Source organism: Coccinella septempunctata, chromosome 5 (assembly GCF_907165205.1).
Source record: "Coccinella septempunctata chromosome 5, icCocSept1.1, whole genome shotgun sequence".
NCBI classification, from domain to species: Eukaryota; Metazoa; Arthropoda; class Insecta; order Coleoptera; family Coccinellidae; genus Coccinella; species Coccinella septempunctata.
The window spans coordinates 36121347-36145988 of NC_058193.1; the positions used below are offsets into that span (position 1 = coordinate 36121347).

Sequence of the window (24642 nt, forward strand, 5' to 3'; positions counted from 1 at the left end):
GGATAGCTTTCCGCGTCTTTTCTCTTTAATTTAATACCTTAGAGTGGTCAGTAATGTCGAATAGTAATCTCCGGTTATTGTTCTACCTTTATTCAAAAAATCAATCATGATTACTCCATGGCAATTCCAAGAAACTGAAGCAAGAACTTTTCCAGCAGATTTTTGGACACAAAACTTCTTAAGTTTTGGAGAACAAGAGTGTCGCCATTCCATCGATTGTTGCTTTGTTTCTGGATCGTTGAAATGTACCCAAGTCTCATCCATAGTAACAATTCGGTTTAAGAAGTCTACATCGTTTTCAAATCGAGCACAGATCGAACGCGATGCTTCTACCCTTGCACGCTTCTAGTCAACATTCAAACATTTGGGGATCCATTTTGCAGCAATTTTTCTCACGTCCAAATTGACGTGAACTATATGATGAACGCCTCCGAATGAAATATTAAGTGCTTCAGATATCCGTTTTAGCCCAATTCGACAGTCTGATAAAATCATGTCATGAACTGCATCGATATTTTTGGTGACTGACACAGAAGACCAGAAGCTGGCCTTCCCGATCGGTCATCATCTTCAATGGAAAATTTACCTCTTTTGAAGCTTGCAGTCCAATTTTACACGGTCGCATACGAATGACATTGCTCACCAAGGGTATTAAGCATATCTTCGTAAATCTGCTTACCTCTTAACCCTTTTAAATACGGTTACTTGATGATGGCTCGATACTCCAATTTTTCGATTTTCACAATTTCGGTGGACGTCTTCTTTCTTTCAATTTATTGCGTAACTCTGATTTACTTTTTCGACCTCAAACTTCACACTGACACTTCTAATGAGTTATTGGTCGTTGCTAGGATAACGCAATATTTTTTTTATGCATGGAACTGGTCTAGCCTAACTAGATATCAATACATCCTCGTATTTCCAGGTATTTTCCAACCAGTTTATGCATTTTTACATCCCCGGAAACCATCATCGGACCATTTTCACCAGTTTTCTGCCTGTAGTTTGTTCATTCGATTTTTGAATAACGAATAGAAGTAGAATGTGGTGAAATAACCGCAACGCTGTATATGTATCGCAAAATGCGACGCTCTTCCCGTATTTTTCTGCGGGCAGATTGGTTTCGCATGAGAATTGATCGGAGCACAAAGGACCAAAGATTACAAGGGTCCACGCTAAGCAGGGCTGTGCGGACCTGCTGATAGAGCGTGATATCCTCATAAACTATGTATGATTACCGGCTACACCGTACATTATCCCTTTCAACTATGTAGGCCCAGGGATGATAAATCTCCATTTATAGGTTCGATGAATAGATGACTTCGGCCTATGTGAAAAAACTTGGAAAATTAAATTGGAAAGGGTGGGATTTATTATTCACCTCAAAGAACGATAACATCACAGAGATATGGCTTTGTCCGTCTGAAAAATCACAATATCACAAAGCAAGTGAAACTGAGGACCTAAATCATTACTTGGTTTTTGAAAGAATCCAATTTTGGTACTCCTACACATAAATGGAGTTAACAGAATATCACAGAAAAGCAATACTCTTCAATTTTCCTAATTTGCCTCATCGAAAGTATGCCCAGAAGAGTGGGACCAACCCAGTACTAGATTTACCATCTTTTATTCCTTCAACTTTCTTCACTGTGATATTTTTTCGAGGAAACTCTTCTTTCATTCATTATTTTATGAAGAAAACGCAGGAACATCAACTGAACATACTTCATTCAGTATCTGATCAAAACAAATATCTTGAAGCTAATATCAATTGTTGAGCAATGTATCTCAAGATTTAGAGATATACACTCGAGATTTCGTAAATCTTTCTAGTCAACATTCTCGTTACTTGGCTTCAATGAAAGCTCCAGGAATCTTCGAACATCATCCATCACAATAGAACTCATTTCCTGTGCACACAATTTCAGCCCCAATAACCTATGCAATACTTCTTTCTTCATCTGCATATATACGTCTACTCGAATTGATCCGGCGTGGGGATAAAAACAATTTGAATTTATTCCGATCTGCGGAATACTATAACAGCAATAAATAGGGTTATTTCAGCGGGCTTTACGTGATTCCCAAGTTCACATCCAATTCATTTTCAGGAAATTACCCTCGAAGTGACAATTGTGTGTCTGAAAAGGTTGAACTCATGAAGCATGAGTAGGAGATCCGACGTGTTCATTCGACTGGAAAGAGATTTATGGTGTTGGAATGGGAATTTTTCGTTCTGTAGAATGCAGAACTTAGTGATCGGATCATACGAGTTGAGTGAATCCCTCATTATAATACAATAGTAATGCAAACTAGCAGAGATTGATAAAAATCGATCTGAACTCTGGGGACATTGCCCAGGACATATTTTGGCGCCATTATTACTGCTACCCATCTCAGCCCCTGCCTGTCTAATCACACCTCGTGAATATCGCCCAATTTATCAATGTCAAAAAATGGATCCCGTTCATTTTTGAACACCGCCCGACGTTCTAGAGTCACTTCATGGGGAAAATTAAGCTTTTTCACATCGTGTTATCGTCAATAAGCCGATCTGAATACTTTGAAAAGGATGAAGAAGGGCAGTCATGCGAGAAGGGGTTTATAGCACGCTGAAGTTATTGGTTAATCGTTGACAATAATTCGTCGGGGTTTGTATCAGATTTTGGGAATGGACCTGAGGGGATTTCTATTGGAGATTACGCTTCTATACAGGGTGATTCTTGAGGTCAAAAGAAACACGTTTTTCCTTTAGCATTTTTTCCGAATGGGCTCGGTTTAAAAGATACAGGCTGTTGAAAAACCGTGAATTTTTTTTTAATTTTTAGTCTTATCTCACAAACGGTTTCATCGAGTGAAATGAATTTCGGAATATGGTTTTTCATTTATTTGATGAATCTTTTTAGAACACAAGATATCACCCACGTCTTCTAGTTTTCTCATTATGACCATTACGTCATGACTCTTGAAACTATGTTGGACGCTATCTTATGAATATGTTCAAAAATTGAAAAGTATCGGTGAAATTCGAAAAATTTTAGGATGAATAACCCTCTATTTGAAAGATCCACAGATGTGAAGTACCACAGATTTAGCTAGTTATTCTGAAAGTCATTGAATTTTTCCAGGGGTGGCACAGCTCATAATGGAAACTTAAAATGGCTATAGCTTTTTATCAGGGCCGAATTGGAAAAAAATGGTATAGGAAAAAAGTGTTTCTTTTGACCTAAAGAATCTACCGTTAAAATACGGTACGAGTAGTTGGAAGATAGTGGAACTAGGCAAACATAAACTCTAGAATCCTGTTCGCTTCGTTTTGAATCATGCCATATTGGCCCTCGTATCTTGGAGATTTACGTCGCCTGTATCTGTGCCCAATGACAATTTAGCGGTGGTTCGATATGATTGAGACCCCCGACAAAAAAAAACTACCCCGTATGAGTATCGGCGATCCCGAAACAAGCATAAATCCAACGGCATCATAATGGCTTTGCATAGCGATCCAATTTAGAGAGAGCTATCGCTGATGTGTACGCCCGACCGGCATCGTCCAAAATAGAAAACTGTGCAATTGTGCATTGGCCCATTGTACAGTTACGTCACAGTGTATGCCGCGACCCGAAATGGGGTGCAGGAGGTTAACTGGGCGTGAATCAATGCGAGACAATTTTATCTGCTGGAAGAGTATTGTCCGTAATTTTTGGAGGATGAAATCTTTTCCTTACGAGATAGCTCCGTGATCCTATTATTCTTGTCTGGGTAAATGGGTGGAAGAGTTCCTTCCTCGAATTTCCTGTATTACTTCACGTTGGAAAAACTAAATGGGGTGTGTTTGGAGATACGCGTCAGCAGTGATACGGTTCAAAGATCAACATTCGTAGATTCTAGGTCTGCTTGGAACTCACCACTTAGGGATGTCCTACACCTTTGACATTTTTAATCTAGGACAAACATTTCTTGTTGCTTTAGAGCCTTCAGTTTTTCCTCTTTTCAGAAAGGAAGTTTTGTCAGCTTCAGTTTCTGTGAGACAAGTGGATAGAATGTGAAATCGAGTAACATAACTGAAAGGTTCATTATACGAGTTGGTTCATCCCTTAGCTCCTCCAAATATTCAACAAAAGTGGTCGAAAATTCATAAAAATCCGTATTTGGATTGTATGGACTGACTCTCATAATCAAACATAAAAAAATACCTTTCTAGACAAATATAAAATATTGGTGGATGCTGATGGCTTTATTGGTTCATGAAACTCTTTTCAATTTATATTGTTGCATCTACTACAAGTCAAGAGATTCTTTGGGTTCGAAACCTCATCTCGAAAACGGCTATTTTTGGTTATGATTCTTGGAAAAATAGGGGTTTTACAGAGTTTTTCATCAACATAACTTCTGAAAAGCGTACTCTGGCTCAAAGTAAAGGTAACCTCTTGATATATTCCTTCACAGTGTGTGAAAGAGCTTTTCAATACTTTTATTATTACCTTTCGATAGAGTCTTATTGAATTCAAAAGTTGCGAATTGGTGGATTTTCTTCAATCAATGCTTTACTGACAGGATTATCGCTGCAAATTAAAAGATAAATGTAGTAAGTCATTTTCCTTGTTTTTCCTCATAAAATTTTTCAGGGCGTCTTTAAAAAATTGTAGTACTCCTTAAACTCATGATCACTAAAATATTCTCTCTCATTTTCAACTGGGAAACGACACGTCATACAGAAAAAACTGAATAGTCCTTCCCCTGATAAATGACAGTTAGAGAATGTTTAACAATGTGAACAGGGGCGTGTTACTTTGAAACATTCACCCTTTTAATAGATTAGGTTTGTTTCGTTCCTAGGAAACAACATGTATGAGATACATATTGACCGTCAGAACTAGTTCCTGATTGTCACTCTAAATTATTTCATTTAAGAGATTACTCCTTCTAATAATGAGTAGTTTGACATCCTAATCCAATAATGCCAGTTAGTCAAGAATAAGCGCAGCAATTCGTAGAGAGGCTGAAACCCGTAAATACAAAGTGTAAATTGATTTCGACATTACTGTCCCTCATTAGTAAAGTGAAGTGATACACATTTCAACCGGAGGATGGTGTCTTAATTAGAGGACGCGCCACCTGTTCTACCAAGACTGAACCAAGCCTCACTTACTCTGTAGAATCCTACACCCATCCATGACTGCCATACACCTGCAGTAGTCGACGAAGGTAAAACTATTCAATTATAGCTCAATGAGTTCTTGTTTACTTCTTGTAGGTGAATTTTCCATGAATCGCGGAAATATCAATCTTTTTTAACAATCGAGCAGTATAAATACATCTAACCCAAGCTGCACGCAACCAGGAATATTTCAAGGTCTGCCATTTCCAATACCAATTACCCGCACATCAAAAGCAACCAGCAAATCGAAAATCCCCAGTCCGTTTCCTCTTTCATGGGATTCCCCGAAATCATAACGATGAAAACGGCATAAATCCGGAGAATCGTCTTTCCAGTCCGCAATTTGACTATACAATCCTGTCGACCGCCCCCACTTTCCCCACCCTAACAACACCGAAACTATCCGAGGAAAAATATAACTTTCACAGTTAAACGTAGCCCGAAACAAAAAATAACGACGCGGAGACAAGTTGTTGGTCGTTAGAGCCGGCCGAGAACAAAGCAAACAGGACCTTTGGGAACCCCAGATAGCGTCGATGCAGTCGCTAATGAAATCGCCGATGGATAAAACAATGTGCCATGTGGAGAGAAAGTCGTCGTAATGTGCAACGTTTCCATTTCCTTCCGCACGAAGGGAAATTGTTTCCCGGATATTCGGCTGGGACGGAAGCCATGCTCCAGAAGTCGAGTAATTTCGAAGTTTTGACTAGATTTTGAATGGGGATGTTACTGGGTGTCTTTGAGAAGAAGCATTATTTTGTGCGATGTGTAATAATAGGGATTTTTACAGTCAGGTTTCGATCAGAGCACGAAATGTGATACATATTCTGGAAGAGCAACTTTTCTAGTAATGAATCTGAGAATTTCATCCATCTCGGCGCAACCGTTCGGTCTTGACGAATTTTTAACTGAACCCAGCTTTTTCAGGATTTTTCGAAGGTCAGCTCTCAAGTCGTTTATCTCTCGATAAAAATAACCGTAGATGGAAATGTGATACATATTCTGAAAGAGCAACTCTTCTATTAATTAATCTGAGAATTTCATCCATCTAGCTGCAACCGTTCGGTCTTGACGAATTTTTAACTGAACCCAGCTTTTTCAGGATTTCTCAGAGGTCAGCTTTCGAATGGATTATCTCTCAATAAAAGTAACCGTAGATGGAAATTTGATACATATTCTAAAAGAGCAACTCTTCTATTAATTAATCTGAGAATTTCACCCATCTAGCTGCAACCATTCGGTCTTGACGAATTTTTAACTGAACCCATCTTTTTCAGGATTTTTCGAAGGTCAGCTTTCGAGTCGTTCATCTCTCACAAAAAGTAACCATAGATGGAAATGTGAAACATATTATGAAAGAGCAACTCTTTCAGTAATAAATTTAATAATTTCATCCATCTCGACATAACCGTTCGGTCTTGAGGGATTTTTAACTGAACCCTTCTTTTTCGGGATTTTTCGAAGGTCAGATATCGTGTCGTTTATCTCTCAATAAAAATAACCGTAGATGGACAAACGACCCTGAAATTTTTTTTCGAAATTCGCATTTGGGGGTGCCAGCTTCACATAGCTTTGCAACACGTAAGTCACTTCTTCGTGTGGAATTTTATGAGAAAGTTACAAATAAGAATTACTCAAACCGCTGGCAATCCTCAATTTTGCATAGTCCCAAACTAACTAGCTTCGTAGATGAAACTACTGAACAGAGCTTCACGTTGAGTTCGTGAAAGTAAAGCTGTAGATGCGAGGATATAGAGAAGATGGAATGAAAGTGTATGCTACTCACGCTTCACGAAAAACTAGTTTGGAAAACTAAAACAATTCCTGGTGATATTGTGGGCCAGACTGGGAAATAATTATTCATGAGACTCCAATTCCACTTATTTTCTTCAGATATAACTTCGCTCTCGGAGTAATGCGTTCTCTCTGTTAGTTTGATTAATTGTTGACATTTGTTTGGGTTGACAAACAACGCAAAAAGACCGCTTAGGGCTTTCGCACCAGATTGGCTCCGTTTGTTATTGTTTGGGATCAATTTGGAGATGCTCGAAGGTGAACGAAGGCATCAGCGTACTGTCATCCGCGTAACTAACGCTTGTGGATCTTAGCTGAATGGCCTATGACGATTTGGTGGTAATTGTTACTTATATGATCAATTCTGGACTGTTTGAAGTTCAACAGGATCCAAAATCTGTGAGGAAGGTGGGTGTATGACTTCTGAAAACAGGCCATATAGAAATACGCGCAGACAAAAAACGAATATGACGTGGGATGACTGCTAATTTCGTCCGAGCGCATTCGTTTCGACAGATAATGCCAGATTAAAGTTCAGCCGGCTAACAAACCCAGCAAATAGGGGCGATTCTCTCCCATTGTATCAGGCAACAACAAACGGGTTAATATCGCCTGAAATAGGGGTAGTCTTGCGGCCTTATTACCTTCGCACGGTCACTGCAGTTTACGAGGCGAGACCACGAATGTACGCTGTCAAATTGCGTTACTTGCGTTGTCTCCGAGAAGACAAATATGCAGGAGATTAGGATGCATTCAGGAGCGCTGCTTAGTCGCTTGACTCCGAGCTAGTTTAGGGGCCGGGATATAAGCTAATAAATGCTGTGAAAGCTTTTCGTTGTTTATCGACGACGATGGCGCTACGTAACCCGTTGCTATTTCTAGTTTTCGCGAAGCTTTCAGTTTGCGAATCCCGGATTCTGTAGTCTTATTTTGCCAATTACCGACTCAGGTACAAAGGAAGGCAATTTCGATGTTTCGGAGTACAATTTGTTGGGTACAATATCGGTCTATAATAGGATTATTACTTTTTCGGGCTTTTCGAAATTAAAATTTCTATCTTATGTCTCAATACAAGAACGAACATAAGGTTGTGTTGACTAACTGCTTATTTAATGCTGTATCCCGTTACCGAGAATAAATCTACAAAAAGACTCAAAAACAAAACTATCGGTGCGATCAAACTTATAATTTCTTAGGGCTACTCCTGTAACTGAAGAGACCCAACCGTGACTTGCAGATTCTTCCACACTCTGGGCATGGATAGTCACCAGTACAGTACAGTAGCCGCTGTATCCTTCTCGAGTCTCCATTATAACTGTGCACCATAGACCTCCACTGTGATCTATCTAACGCTAGTTGTTCCCAGTTATGATTGGCATTAACTGCTTTTAGGTATTGATGCTGTATATCCTTAAACCGCTTATACTGGCCTCCTGTGGTTTCCGAGCTCCCTCTGTGAATTCACCATACAGAGCTATTTTGGGGAGTCTTGTGTCTTGCATCCTCAGAATGTGGCCGTTCCATCTGAGTCGGGTCCTCGTTACTTGAGTCTAAATTGTTATACAACTCGCGCGCTGCAAGACTTCTGTATTTGAAACTTTGTGTTAGATGACGTTGTTGAGTTTGTTCAAGCTGTTTGATATGTCGCCTGTAGGGCGTCCAGCTTTCGCTTCCGTAAAGAAGCGTTGGGAGGACCACTACTTTGTAGACAGCTGTCTTGGTCTTCAGATTGAGGTCGTGATTTTGAAACACTTTTGGTGGGGTTTGCGAGAGAATATGTGGAATGCCAAAGACAAACTGGTGGGGATCTATATCGTAGCACTCATACCCATATATTTCTTAATGGAGCCTCTGCATTTGTAGAGCATCCGAAGAAAAGAGACTTCACAAATGCTCCAGAATACTGTACTAGCGCCAGAAGCACAGGACTGGGCGTATATCAGGCCTGAAACTTCTAGTAACCCCAGATACTTCTGCAAATATACATACAAAGAAGTACATCAAAGCAGAAGCTGATTTGCTTCCTTATGAATTCGTTGTATATGTACATTTATATAGGATACATTTGTCTAATCACTTTTTTTTAACCTGGTAACGTGAATGTAGTACTTGTGTTTTATCCATGTATATAAATTTGTCGTATTTTTCAATATTTCCTTATTTTTTCAGGGGAAGTGGAGAGGCTTCTCCGGGAATACACCCAGAACCAAGATCTGGTACGAAACATCGGCTCCCATTATTACCAGATCATCTACCCGGTCCAACTACGCCAGCACAAGAAGATGGGCATATCGACACGGGAGATAGGGTCGTCTAAGGTACGCACAAAGCGGAGTTCGGTATGTCACTGCACATCTTCTCACCTCATTATCACCAGGCTCTTATAGTGCATGCAGAACGAAGAAAAAATAATCAAAACATTCATCTTTTCGCCATTAACGAAAACTATAACTAACTATACTAAGTGATGATAAAAAAAATGAGAACAACAAGTATTCGTTGAACTATTTTAACCAAATGGCTAGATTCTGTTCAGTGAAACTTCATATTCCGATGATTACAAGATGTTTTCGTTTCATTATCACTCAGCATAGATTGGACGGTTCCTGATCTGAAAAAAATCCTTCCTCTTAAGAAAATAGCTGAGGTAATACAAAAACAAATAAACTAACACAATGCATCATGCAAGGGGGAGTCTCAGATGACGATATTTTCAAAATGTTAACACTCAAACTTGCTCACTCCAATAAGTAAAGGAGGTTTCATGAACCAAAATTGAATTTTACTTGGTACTGATTCATTAATTATGAACCCCCTTCGGAAACAATTGTAGTAAGATGAAAAAAATTTGATTTCAATATGTTCTGAATTTTGTTCCTGAGAAAACTGTGCTAATAGCCACTCAGTGAGACTTAATTTTTCAAAATTATCCAGTTTCTATCAATTCGATCAACAATAAATTCGAATTGAAACTTCAAAACAACACAGTGTCCAACTTCTCTATTCGGTATCTCGATAAAAATACGAGAACTTGAAGAACAATATTTCGTTCTGTGTCCACGTTAAGAGCCCTTTGCTGTTGAATCCATTACCTCATTCCATTGTCGTCGTTTTTCGTCTAGGTACTTTGAAATTCTAAATCCGTTTAATCTCTTTAATGTCATTATGCCCTAAATGAGTTTCGAAGTAGAACTTTTTGATTCCAAGAAATTGTTTGTACTTTCGTAATTCGAAGTCGAAATAGATCGCCAAGGAAGGGAGATCAGCGTTTTTCTGATCTTTTTCGAAACGATTTCCATATATTCTAATGAAGTAAAACATTACTTTTCTAGTCGAATTCCTTTACGGAAATGTTCGTGCTATAGGGGTTCATGAATGCATGAAAGTCTACACGTGGCAGTTTACACATTATAAGGTTTCACTATGGAACTGGAACCTATTGTTTACTATCTTATAGGTGGAGAAGTCTAGACAATAGTTCATTAAACATGTTTCACGAAGTAATTACCAACAATTCAGTGGTGACTTTGATGAGTGTTGGGTTAATGAACGTGTTCTTCTATTATTTAGGGTTATTACGTCGAATGAGCTAGATTCGATATAAGTTCGTTCGCAATTTCGAAAATGGGAAGCATCAAAACGGAATATGATAAATGAAGATTTCGATTTGGTCCCTAGGGACCGCTGAAACTGGAGGAATATCACTCATATCCCCACACAATTCTGTCGTAGGTCGAAAAACAAGTAATAAAAAATTTTAGCCATTATAAACTGAATCTAATCACACCCCATAGTATACATGAAACGATTCAAAGTAAACACTGGATACAAATAGGAAATGTACGAATTATTTTTCACTACCAACTTCTCACTAGGCGTTTGTGTCAACCAATGGGACTCTAAGAAGCTTTACGTTTTTTTGAACATGGAAAACTGTTTTGTGACAGCGCTGTTGGGGGGTTTAGAAAAACAAATCACCAGAACAATAGAAGTTTTACAAACTGCAACATCCCGAGAGCAACCCTCGCCCTTCTAGGCTCAACACAGAGCAATTTTCCCGCTGGATTCAGATGGAAAACAGGAAAATTCGTTCTGCTGGTCCGTCAGAACCATAGGAACGTGCGAATCATACCATGCTATGCGGCTTGATCGAGTTATTTACGACTAATTGAATTCGTTCAGTACACATAATAAATCTTGTACGGCTTATGATATTCACTAGATTAATGACCTGCCTACTATACGAGTGACTGACGCTTGATGTCTTTGTTTCAGTCCAGCGCCAGTATGGGTTGTTTGACTTTGTCCTAGTTCACATCGCGTCGTGTTTGCCTCGCCCTGACAAGTTCCTTAACGAATTATGATGATGCAATGAGGATTTGATTGAGGAAAAATAATTCGAATGTTGAAGGGATTGAAAATTAATGCTATATATTCAAATTTACAATATGCAAATTCACACTCTCATTATTGAAACTCAGTAAGAGTTATAATTTCAACAATTTTCTATGAAGAACGAAAACAATCACTTGTCGAATGAACACTTTCTTATATGTTGTCCTAATTTAGTTTTGAAGATGCTAGCTAGCAAAAAACCCAGTACAAATTTGAAAATTCACGTCCCATAACTTGAAAAATATAAAACCACTACGAATTCTTGGTAATGTACAATTTTTTGTGCTTCTCAATCCATACGAGTTAATTTTGAAATTCTCCACTAGGAAATTCTAGGTTGTTCTGTTGCCAAATTTGATCCAGCATCCTTGGCCAGCCTCTTGATACGAAACCACTTCGAAATTAACAATCATATGAACTGCCAGAGGGGCTTGTAAATGGCTATTCCTTTACCAGTGCCATCAGACATCAGATTGGTTCTCATTTACTTCCAGCATCTCATGTCCAGCTCGCTGAAGAGACAACACTTTCCCAAGTAGACTGAAATTCTGATGGACTTCCATATTCTTGACAGAGAACAACATGAGAGAGTGGTGCATATCCTTTCTGTATTCTCTCAATTCCCAAAGCGAAAAAAATCAACTATGCCAGATAATACAGCACGCTCGTCCTTCAGAGCGAACAGAGGAAATTGTCCTTCACATTTTTCACGTTGAAAACTATCGAGACGTCGGCGTAAGAGCTATCTTTCCCATTCAAAGAGCCATCCCGGATAGGTCCGAGACCCTTCTGGCATTACTCTCCCGCTAGAGCTGCAGAACAATGGAAGTGAGGGCTCCGTGACGGTATAATTCCCAGCCAAGGACGCTGAGGCCATTAAATGTGGTCCTCTTCACTTAGAATACGATAATTTCTGTGCTCCTCCTAACCAAACTGGAATCGAGCCAACCCATGTGAGTCCCGCGACCGACGCTGAAGACTGCATAATTGAAGACGAAGTTCAGGTTATCAACTGGGGCATAAACCTGGAGTTAAAGATCCACTAATTACTTGATTTATAACTCGGGAATTTTCTTCGTGTTTTTATCGCATCTTGGTCTTAGTGGTGTGAATCGCGGGTAATAAACTTCGCGAGATGGCAATTGAGGAGCTTAAAATGGGGCATCATGAACATGAGTCTGCGGTAAGGAGGAGAATCAGCATTTACTCCAGTGAGAGCAATTTCTGTTGTACATTGAGAAATGTTTCGATGATCTCTCAGAGACTGCATGAGACTGCCCTTGAAATAACAGTAACTTGACTCTGTCGTGAATTTCAGACCCAACTCAAGTGAAATCACATCGAACAGCTTGAACCAAGTAGTCATGCGATTGAGGTATAACTGTAAGAATATATGAGTCTTTGACTAATTCAACTATTTTAACAGTAGATTCTTGAGGTCAAGAGAAGCACTTTTTTCCTATACCATTTTTTCTGATTCGGCCCAGATGAAAAGATATAGCCATTTCAAGTTTTCATAGTGAGCTATGCCCTGGAGAAAGAGAATTCCCTTCAGAATAACAAGCTAAATCTGTGACACTACGCATCTGTGGATGTTTTGAACAGAGTTGCATTCAGCCAAAAGTACCTAATTTTGGAAATTTCACAGATATTTTTTATTTTTGAACATCAAATTACTCGAAAACGGCGCATTATACGAGAAAATATAAAGAATACTTTTATTTTACAAAACTTTCAAGTATTCATTCGATAGCGTCCAACTTAGTTTCAGGAACTGGTTTCCTAGAATTATTGGTATTTTTATGGTAAGTAATGGTCATAATGAAAGAACTGGAAGACGTGGGTGATATCTTGTGTTCGGAAAAGATTCATCAAATAAATGAAAATCTATCTTCCGAAATTCATCTCATTCGATAAAACCGTTCATGAGATTGAACCAAAAAAAAAATTTTTTTTATGGTTTTTCAACAGCCTGTATCTTTCAAACCGAGCCGATTCGGAAAAAATGGCAGAGGAAAAAAGTGTTTCTTTTGACCTCAAGAATCTACTGCTGAAATGTCAAAGTCAAAGACTCACCCTGTATAGTGTCTACTGAAACTTCCAAACCGCGCCCAGGTACTAATTACCCACCGTTCCGAAATACCGAAAACATCGAATTCCCATCCTCCGTCCGGACCTACGAAATTAATAGCGTTCGGGACCTGCAAACCGTAAACAATCCCGAGCGAATTGATTGAGACATTCTCATAAAACGGCAAAATCCTCTTCATCCGAACTCGGCGCGGTCTCATAAATTTCCTATCGATTCCGCGCTTTTCGCAGCTCTGCATCGGAGCCCCGTACCGAATTAGAGAACTCGTCTCTCCAATCTACTCGCCACACGAGGTGTAAGGGAGCTGGCCTCGATAAAGAACTCGTTCAGTCCATATAATGAGTTTAATAAAGACGTGAATGAAAAGCGATTAATGTACGAGGATATATTGAAACATTCTTAGCCTACTATGGAATCAAACAAAATTTCAATGTCAAAATATTTTATTACTCAACATATTACCTCTTAATTGGGTACATTTATTACAGCGAACCTGCAACCTCTCTAGACCTTTCAAAAAAATTTTTCTTCTTGCTCTGCAAACCAGACCTCCACAGCTTTTATTTCCTCCTCGTTGGAAGAAAATTTACGACCTTTTAAACTTTTCTTCAGTTGAGGAAAGAGATGATAGTCGGATGGAGCCACATCTGGTGATAAGGGGGGTGTTCTAGTAATTCAAACCCTAAATCACGAATTTTTTGCATGGCAACATGAGATTTGTGTGCAGGGGCGTTATCCTGCAAAAACAAAACACCTTTGGATAGCTTTCTACGTCTTTTCTCTTCAATTTTTTCCCGTAGAGTGGTCTTCGGTTATTGTTCTACCCTTATCCAAAAAATCAATCATGAGTATTCCATGGCAATCCTAAAAACCTGAAGCAAGAACTTTTCCAGCAGATTCTTGGGCACGAAACTTCTTAGGTCTTGGAGAACCAGAGTGTCGCCAATCCATCTATTGTTGCTCTGTTTCTGGATCGTAGAAATGTACCCAAGTCTCATCCGTAGTAACAATTAGGTTTAAGAAGTCTACATCGTTTTCAAATCGAGCACAGATCGAACGCGATGCTTCTACCCTTGCACGCTTTTGGTCAACATTCAAACATTTGGCGATCCATTTTGCAGCAATTTTTCTCATGTCCAAATTGACGTGTACTATATGATGGACTCGTTCGTATGAAATATTCAATGCTTCAGATTTTCGTTTCAGCCCAATTCGACGGTCTGATAAAATCATGTCATGAACTGCATCGGTATGTTCGGAGATTGACACAGAAACTGGCCTTCCCGATCATCATCTTCAATGTAAAATTTACCCCTTTTGAAGCTTGCAGTCTACGGTCGCATACGAAGGACATTGATCGCCAAGGATATTAAGCATATCTTCGTAAATCTGCGTACCTCTCACCTCAATTTTTTATTTAGCATGAAACTGGTCTAGGCTAACTAGATATCAATACATCATCGTTAGTTGGATTTGAATCTTATGGTGGATTTACGCAGAGTTCCTGAGAAAGGATAAATCTCTTGGGAGGGGGTATCCACGTACTCGTCGTAATTGGTTCATTTTTCAGGTCTTAGTCCTCAGTGTGAATTCTTCAATTAACTTCAGCAATAAAGTGCAATTTTTGCACTCTGTAATCATAATTTACTAGAAAACAGTGTGAATACAACTAGAGTAGTGCCTCATTTGTTTTGGTCACTCCAGGACTAGGAACTTATGATCTATGACCAGGGCTTTATGATCTACATATATGCCTGTAAGCTGAGTCGAGAAAAGTATCAAGGATATTGGATTGACAAGCAAGCAAATCTACGCTCTGAACTCTGAGACATATAATGATTGAATTTTAGCTCAGGAAGCACCAAAGAAGAACCTACCTTTCTTCACTGTTTAGGTGGGACTTTTTTTGATTATCAGGGAGAGTATAAACAAGAATCCTGGTGGCATTCTAACTGCAAGATTCGTTCTAAACCAAATCATACTTCAGAGTCTCGATCCAGACAAAGGATGAGAACGCCCACATAAGTGATATTCTCTCGACGAACTGACACAGTAATTTTTCCGTCAGCTCCCTACCCGACAAAGAACTCTTTCTGCAATCTACCCACTCCGAGACGGTAATGGCGAATTTCACGTATGCGGATACGTTCAGATATTGAGAATCTTCGGGGCGAAATTGCCAGAGTGTGTATATTTAATTTGCATTAGAGAGAATGCCACACGATATCGCGGTCGATGTAGGTTTTCGCTCACGGTTACGTTTTCGCCGTATTTGCATGAGGAATTCTGCGCCTGTATCTCTACAAGTATTTACTCACAAAGGTGAGACCTGGAGGCGAACGTTTTCGAATCAGCATGACAGGCTGTTTGACGAAGGCAGGTTCGGTAACACTCCAAAGCAAGAGAGAACCGACAAGAGTACTTTCTTCTGGTCGCGTTGATAATTCATGGGAGATAGGATTTTATTCTCGCGATAATGCTCCAATATGCAAAGGGGTTTGTATGATGAATAGCTGTATTCCAGGGGAAATCGCTAAGTGTGAAGTCACGATCTCATTGGCGTCGTATTTTTCGAAAGACAGAGCTTTTTGTGACATCTGGGAATATTCAAGTGGGTAGTAATGTGATAGTAGAAGTGATAAGCGATTCAGTTGGGTCTGACGTTGACAGTAAGAGAGCTGAAGAAACATCTACATATAGGTACCATTGATACCAATTCAGAAGTAAATGGAGGACTTTAGTAGGATTAGTAAAATCATCCTGTATAAAATGAAAATGAACCTAGATAAATGATCAACAGAATCGCAATCTGACTGATTTCGAGGGCAGTTATATACAAAATCTTTCAGATATTGAAATCAGACGGAACAACAGTACTTCTGGTCGAAGTAAACAGTGTTACTAAGTGATCCTGTTGCAGCTTTAACGGAGTAACACTATCAGCATCACGAACCACTCTATGAAGTTCTGATGAAATAGTCTTCTTCGGGAAATATGAATTTCCTGAGACATGCGATTAGAGAAATCCACAATTCCCAAGATGTTGTTGCAACACTGTTCGTTCTTCTGAGATTTAAGGGTGCTTTTTATGATATTTCATCAGGATTGTTCTTATTCTAATCTGTAGGGCTGATGAATCGGTGGAGGCCCAAGAGATGATACTGAATGAGTAGCTCAGGGCTGAGCAAGTGTAGGTTTCGATCAGATTCTTGCTGTTTGAACTATACTCCATTCACTTTTATTTTAGCACTCGGCTGGCCATGGAATTTTGACACATTTTACTCTATATAGTACGAAAATGTGGGGTTATGACGCTTGTCAAAACATTTTTTGGTTTTAAATCAACGCTATGTTGCCCGTTCTACGTAAAAGTTTCTGATATTACCCTTCTATATCTCTGGTTATTACGTATTTTATCACAATGTCGAATCTCTTCGGAAAATATGTGACGATCATAATTGAAGTTGATACAAACTGATTGAAGCTATACCAAATCCAGTTGTTTGCATGGAAAATACAAGAGATCAGTATAATATCATAATATGCACTAGCTTGAGGAGAGTTAATGTTCGTTATCTTCTTTGGCTAGAGTTTGAGTACGTTACATCAGTTGTAGATTCCAAAAATATTAACCCGAAGATGAAATACATATGATGCATATGGGCATCTCTCGAGGGAATTAATAGATAATTACAAGAATGTTGAATTCTTCAACAAAAATCATCTTACATCAATATAAGTAAAAGAAATTAAAGGAAGTTTCAAGTCAAGATGAACTTCACCTTTGAACAAAAATTTAACCTGAATAAACAATTAACAGGACAACTGGAGCGTATTTGTGGCTGTTCATTTAATACATTGATATAATAATAATAATTAGGTATTTATTGGTACCTTAAGACTTAAGACATTTACAATGTATAGGACAAGTCAAATGAAAAAGAGGAGAATCAATTTTCGGGAACTTATTCTACGATGACATTCATCGAAAATCCTGTAGTAAACTTTTCGCATTTTTTCACGCAAATATAAAATTTTCAAATGCCTCCACTTTTTTGGGTCTTTCAATAAAGGAAAATTCTTTGTCATCCTCTTCATTCACAATCTTTCTGATTGTGGAAATATTCAGCTGAAATATAAGTCGTTTAGATTCAGATGAAACATTATATGAATTCTCTTACATTGAATTTTTTCGCTACCGTCTGACGTATTGTGGATTTTAGAATATCAGGGTATAACTATTTGAATGAGCAGACCTGAATTCTTAATAGCACTTCCTGAAACCCTGTCTCTTTTTTTCAATCACTTTCGGCATTTTCGTAATAAAAATTGATATTAGTTGTGGCAACGGCGTTATGACATTAACGACATTTCATGAGTGACAACCTTACTCAGTTCTAGTTACAAAAACTTGAGAAAATTATTTCATGGCCAACCGACTGCTAAAATAAATTTGAATGGAGTATAATTCCCATCATTCAGCTGAATCTTCCAATGAACCCAATCTTAAATTCTTACAATATTCATTGAGTTGAAGGTATGTTGACCAAAGTAATTGACAAAATAAATAACACCAAACGCAATTCTCGCCAAAATAATCATAATATTCGTGTCAAATTGTACCTTTCACAAGGAAATATCCGATATAGATAACCATTTGTTCCGTAAACAAAGAGCCGAGCCGGATGCAAGATTACCTATCGAACCCACAGCAACATTGTTGTTTTCTAATTTGGCCGTATACGATCGACACTGAGGCTCCTCGATACCGGGCAAGATCGACATCAAACAGATAAAAATTGATGGAAAGTAAACCTCTCAACGAAAAGATAAGTCCGAATCCTAATATCGGATGCTGCGAAGTAAGATTGTGTCGTTGAAACAACGGGATCCTGAAACAATGGGACTGGTGGTGCGTCCATTGTCATCAACAGAGCCCTATGTACAGCCTTTGAATCCTTCTATTGTACTCACTTTTAGTTTCATGCCTCCACTTCCATCTCGATGCACAGAGTCATAATGTCCCGCTGTATAACGGCATAAGTCACTTATCAGACTAGTTTTGATGGTGTTCGTTACAGTAGTAATTGCGAGTTTCTTTAACGTCTTCGGACGAGACAGCGATCCTTGAAATATGGGACATTTTTATGCCACGCCATTACTGGTTGATTGAGTGTCAGAGTATAGGAGGATATATTGAAAAATTCTTAGCCTACTATAGAACCAAAAAAATTTCAATGTCAAAATATTGCACGTCTGCAACGTCTCTAGACCTTCTTTTTATCTTTCTCTGCAAACCAGAGCTCCACAGCTTTTATTGCCTCCTCGTTGGAAGAAAATTTACAACCTTTTAAACTTTTTTTCAGTTGAGGAAAGAGATGATAGTCGGATGGAGCCAAATCTAGTGAAAAAAGGGGGTTTTCTAGTTATTCAAACCCTAAATCACGAATTTTTTGCATGGCAACATGAGATTTGTGTGCAGGGGCGTTATCCTGCAAAAACAAAACACTTTTCGATAGCTTTCCGCGTCTTTTCTCTTTGATTTTTTCCCGTATCAGTAATGTCGAATAGTAATCTCCGGTTATTGTTCTACCCTTATCCAAAAAATCAATCATAATTACTCCATGGCAATTCCAAAAAACTGAAGCAAGAACTTTTCCAGCAGATTTTTGGACACGAAACTTCTTAGGTCTTGGAGAGCCAGAGTGTCGCCATTCCATCGAATGTTGCTCTGTTTCTGGATCGTAGAAATGTACCCAAGTCTTACCATAGTAACAATTCAGTTTAAGAAGTCTACATCCTTTTCAAATCGAGCACAGATCGAACGCGATGCTTCTACCCTTGCAAGCTTTTGGTCAACATTCAAACATTTGGGGATCCATCTTGCAGCAATTCTTCTCACGTCCAAATTGACGTGTACTATATGATGAACGCGTTCGTATGAAATATTCAGTGCTTCAGATATTCGTTTCAGCCCTATTCGACGGTCTGATAAAATCATGTCAAGAACTGCAACGATATTTTCGGGGACTGACACAGAAACTGGCCTTCCCAATCGGTCATCATCTTCAATGGAACATTTTGAAGCTTGTAGTCCAATTTTTCAAGATCGCATGCTGAGGAAATTGATCACCAGGGGTATTAAGCATATCTTCGTAAATCTGCTTACCTTTCAAACTTTTTGAATACAGCTACTTGATGATGGCTCGATACTCCAATTTTTCGATTTTCACAATTTCGGTGGACATCTTCTTTCTTTTAATTTAGTGCGTAATTCTGGTTTACTCTTTTGATTTCAAACTTCACACTGACACTTCTAACGAGTTATTGTTCGTTGCTATGGTAACGCAATATTTTTTTCGTGCATGGAACTGGTCTAGGCTAATTAGATTTCAATACATCCTCGTATTATAGGCCTTAAAGGTTTTAATTTATGTCAACGTCAAGCGCGGATGTGTTTTGCATCTTTCTTCTGTTCAAGCACGAGTTACAATCTCAATATTTTCCATCAATTACCCCAAATTGATCCATGCACCGAGCGTACATTCGCAAAAAGAAATGAAGCAATCAACTGGAAATTAATAAACTTCGATTTCATTTCATTACGAAGCGAGGCAGCTCGCGACCGACGCCTTAACGAATCCCGGTGTATTTTCAAATCCGAAACTTAATTGAAACGTATTTTTAAATAAGCGTATTCCTGGTTCTGGCGTAACCAGGTTAATGAAAACATGTTTTAGCTTGTTTTAGGAACAACTGAACGCTAATGAAGTGTAGCGGGTTCCGTATTAATTGAGTTACGGGTATGTATACAGGAAGCGAACCAATTATTATATATTATTCACTATTAACCGCGGAATTAGTGTTCGTAAACACTTTTTTTCAAATCCGCCGAGTTCATTCCGGCCTCGTGTAATCGAGTGAAAGGATTAATTTAATCGGAAACGTTTAATCAAAGTCTCCTGGAAAAATATACAGCGGGGTATGTGGGTATTGAAGTAGAGGGAAGATACCTGGCGAATGAGGCACGAAATATATTCTTTAGCCTTGGAATTCATTCAAGGGCTAAGAAGGCCAGTCTTTTTTTCATAACAAAGGCATTCCAACATTTTGACGAATCAACCACCTGAAAGAAACTTAGTTCAACCAAATTTTTTCCTCCAATTTGCGATAAAAGTTGCTTCATTTATTCTTAAATATTCTGTGGCTACTTTTCGTGTTCTCGTTGATCAGCATGTTACATTTGAATGTATAAATTCATCCAGCTTCAATGGGCGATGAAAGATACAGTGTCTGCTATGGTAACACCCATGATCTGAATCGTTTTTACTGACTATCTCTTGCGCTTCTTCTTCAGAAGAGATAATCCTTATAAAAATCTCCCAAACGTGGATTATTCTTAAACACATCAACATCTCACAATAATTCATACAAACAAATCACCTGCTAACATACTGATGCACATGCATGTCAGTCACACGTCCAGAGGAAACCTAATATTGATCGATATTATTTTTTCAGAGGGGTCAAGGGGATGGTTTTGCACCTGGAAGGACTCGCCCAGCTAAAGTGAGTAGTAAATATTTTTTGTAGGACTGATTCGCATCGCTTTTTCAGTTTTTTCAAAGCTTCACGACCAGTGATCAATTTTGAAGCCCCTTTAATTTCAAAGCTTAGTTTAATTTTAGTATGACCTTTGAGTATTCAACCCCAAACAACACTCATATGGTAGCACTGAGGATACTACAGAAAAAGCATTCAAACTTTGATCGTATAAGAATAAGAGCATCATAAGAAGGATAAAATAATAATAACCTTATTCATTTCAATTCCCCAAATGTCTTTATCGCATCATGATAAAATATTATGATTTTATTCAGTTCTCCAAAATAAGAAAGTCCCCATGGAAAATATCATTATACGTTTCCGCAGACCGAAAATTTGTCTGTATGCATACATATTCGATGTGGGGAGTCTCGGATATGAAACCTTAGATATATATATTACATCATTTCGCCGAAGCTGGGAATCAAATTTACATGTCAATACGGTTATGTATAAATTTAGATTGGTGGTAGACCGGAGGGCCAGTATTCCTGTATTTTGATTACCCCATCTCGGGGATACGAAAACTAACCATTCGATAAAAGTATTAAAATTGGTTCTTTCTTATTTATTCGACTTTTTTGCCTCTAATTTTACTACTACTTGAATTGGAATCCCGATCAATAAAGCTTGCTGAGAATTTGGCATTTGATATTTTTATAACCCATCAATATTTATTCGATGTTCTCTTGTAAAAATGATAGAACTCTACTATGGTTTAAATAAACTGATCTTGATGTATGGAATTCCATAAAATGTCAGCACCAGCCATGAAATTAAGTTAAAGGTTCGTGGAATTTCATATATATTGGGTTTTAATGAAATTAACGGAGATAAATTCGGTTCGAAAAACCTCGCCTAAATTTTTTTCATGCACTTGTCATTGTTTCAAATATTCTAACATTCGAAATTAAATTGCTTCGGCACCACTAAACATTTAATATATTTCCAATAACAATAAAATGTTTCGTTTTTAACAAGATATGAATTCATCGATTTCCACTTGTTTAATCAGGGGGAAAATTCGTGAAAAACATGAAAATCGTTTTATTACTCTGCAGCTGCAATGAAAAATATTGAATTGAAAAATCTTTACTTTTTCGTTATTTATCTAACTCTCGAAAATGGATCATTCGGGTCTTTTGTATTCATGAGTTTTACTGTACTCATAATACCCCAGTTTTTCATTCTTGTAGAAGCGCCGTTACTACAGTGTGAGCGTCGTTATAGGAGACATCAGCTTACAATATTAAACACACCGCGTGTAAAAAGATACATAGCATGAAATATGAATGAGTCAGGTTGGAAATGGTTGGAAAACCTCCCATAAAATTGAAAGATTACACCAGAATGGCCGCCTGTACTATAACTGTAATAAGTAGTGTATAGGCATCGTAAATTTCAATTGCAGTTGAGCTTCAGTTCTTAGTTGTAAATTGGTGAATGCGCAGAACAATTGATAAATTAGATTCCTTCTGATCAGTGCCATGAATGCTGAAGAAGAACAATGATGACAATAATAAATCGCTTTCACTCTTCTTCACACTTCTCACTCGAAGATTCAGAAGCAAACCAGTTCAAGTCGCAAGAATTAATGATTAATACCTCAGTACTGAACTTCGATAGCATCTCTTGGACCATCATCATGACCCCGAAAACTGAGAAATAGCTGAATTCCTTTGACAGAAGATTGTGAAAGCCACAAGGCTCTAGTTATACAGATATTCACGACAAATGTAGTTAAACGCTCAATGCCTGGATGTACAAAAAACTCTCTACTCCACCTCAGGTTAATGGTCCTGTAAGAAAAGCAAATTTTGGAGTTTATGCCATCGCACATCGAGCTAACCTCTCTCCCCACCTTCATAAACAGCCACATAAGCCCGTATTTCCCATTCAGGGATAAAACCACATCCATCTATTATTTATCTCAGCGGAAACATCCATACGTTCCACATTGCTTACCTCAGTATAGAGAGTATGAAATATATGGAGAATAGGATGAATGGCCTTATTTTTCATAAGGTAGCATAGGCAGAGAATGGGAGCAGTCGTTAAGTAGCGTCCTTATCGTCAGAACACGGGATATATCCCCTCGGAGCTTACACGATTCAGTCGAAATGAAAGAGGTACCCTGCTAATATGCATCTAGGAGGAAACTGTGCATCATTCTTCGGTCTAGGAGGATCCGAAGACTGAAAGCGCTCATGGATGCTCGCGATATTCCACATAATAATTTCGTTATATTCCCGACGACAGGCTAGATGACGTCGTTACTGAAAATGTCGCGTTTTATTAAAACTATCATTGAAGTGTGAAAGGAGCGTGAGTGTTTATGCGCTTGATCTATCGTAACAATCTCAAAATTGATATGCAGGCTGTTCATTGAGTGATACAGAGGGTTCAAAAGGGTTTATCTGCATTCTCCTTCGAAGATTTTCAGAGTATCTAATAGTGATACAATCAGATGGCATAAATTCATTGAATACGGAGATATATTGAAAAATTCTTAGCCTACTATAGAACATGCAACATCTCTAGACCTTTCAGAAAAAAAATGTTTCTTCTTGCTCTGCAAACCAGACCTCCACAGCTTTTATAAGCTCCTCGTTGAAAGAAAATTAACGACATCTTAAACTTTTTTTCTGTTGAGGAAAGAGATGATAGTCGGATGGAGCCAAATCTGGTGAATAAAGGGGGTGTTCTAGTAATTCAAATCCTAAATCACGAATTTTTTGCATGGCAACATGAGATTCGTGTGCAGGGGCGTTGTCCTGCAAAAACAAAACGACTTTTCTCTTTAATTTTTTCCCGTAGAGTGGTCAGTAATGTCGAATAGTATTCTCCGGTTATTGTTCTACTCTTATCTAAAAAATCAATCATGATTACTTCATGGCAATCCCAAAATACTGAAGCAAGAACTTTTCCAGCAGATTTTTGGTCACGAAACTTCTTAGGTCTTGGAGAACCAGAGTGTCGCCATTCCATCGATTGTTGCATTGTTTCCGGATCGTCAAAATGTATCCAAGTCCCATCCATAGTAACAATTCGGTTCAAAAGTCTACATCATTTTCAAATCGAGCACAGATCGAACGCGATGCTTCTACCCTTGCACGCTTTTGATCAACATTCAAACATTTGGGGATTCCATTTAAAATTTTTCAGTTATGGAAAGAGATGATAGTCGGATGGAGCCAAATCTGGTGAATAAGGGGGGTGTTCTAGTAATTCAAACCCTAAATCACGAATTTTTTGCATGGCAACATGAGATTTGTGTGCAGGGGCGTTGTCCTGCACAAACAAAACACCTTTGGATAGCTTTCCGCGTCTTTTCCCCTTAATTATTTCCCGTAGAGTGGTCCGTAATGTAGAATAGTAATCTCCGGTTATTGTTCTACCCTTATCCAAAAAATCAATCATGATTACTCCATGGCAATCCCAAAAAACTGAAGCAAGAACTTTTCCAGCAGATTTTTGGTCACGAAACTTCTTAGGTCTTGGAGAACCAGAGTGTCGCCATTCCATCGATTGTTGCTTTGTTTCTGGATCGTAGAAATGTACCCAAGTCTCATCCATAGTAACAATTCAGTTGACG

The 24642-nt window shown here is 38.4% G+C and overlaps 1 protein-coding gene across 9 annotated transcripts in view; it reads left to right on the top strand.

Annotated features, from left to right (window-relative positions):
* The window catches only part of LOC123313101 (disintegrin and metalloproteinase domain-containing protein 11), a 357012-nt gene that overhangs the window by 241064 nt on the left and 91306 nt on the right, over window positions 1-24642 (top strand). For 8 of the 9 annotated variants that reach the window (XM_044897820.1, XM_044897828.1, XM_044897825.1 and 5 more), the window contains exons 3-4: window positions 9125-9294; window positions 20964-21011. In XM_044897820.1, coding sequence (XP_044753755.1) covers window positions 9125-9294; window positions 20964-21011 — 218 coding nt within the window. The remainder of the gene's footprint in view (window positions 1-9124; window positions 9295-20963; window positions 21012-24642) is intronic. The other variant, XM_044897824.1, reaches the window with a different exon arrangement.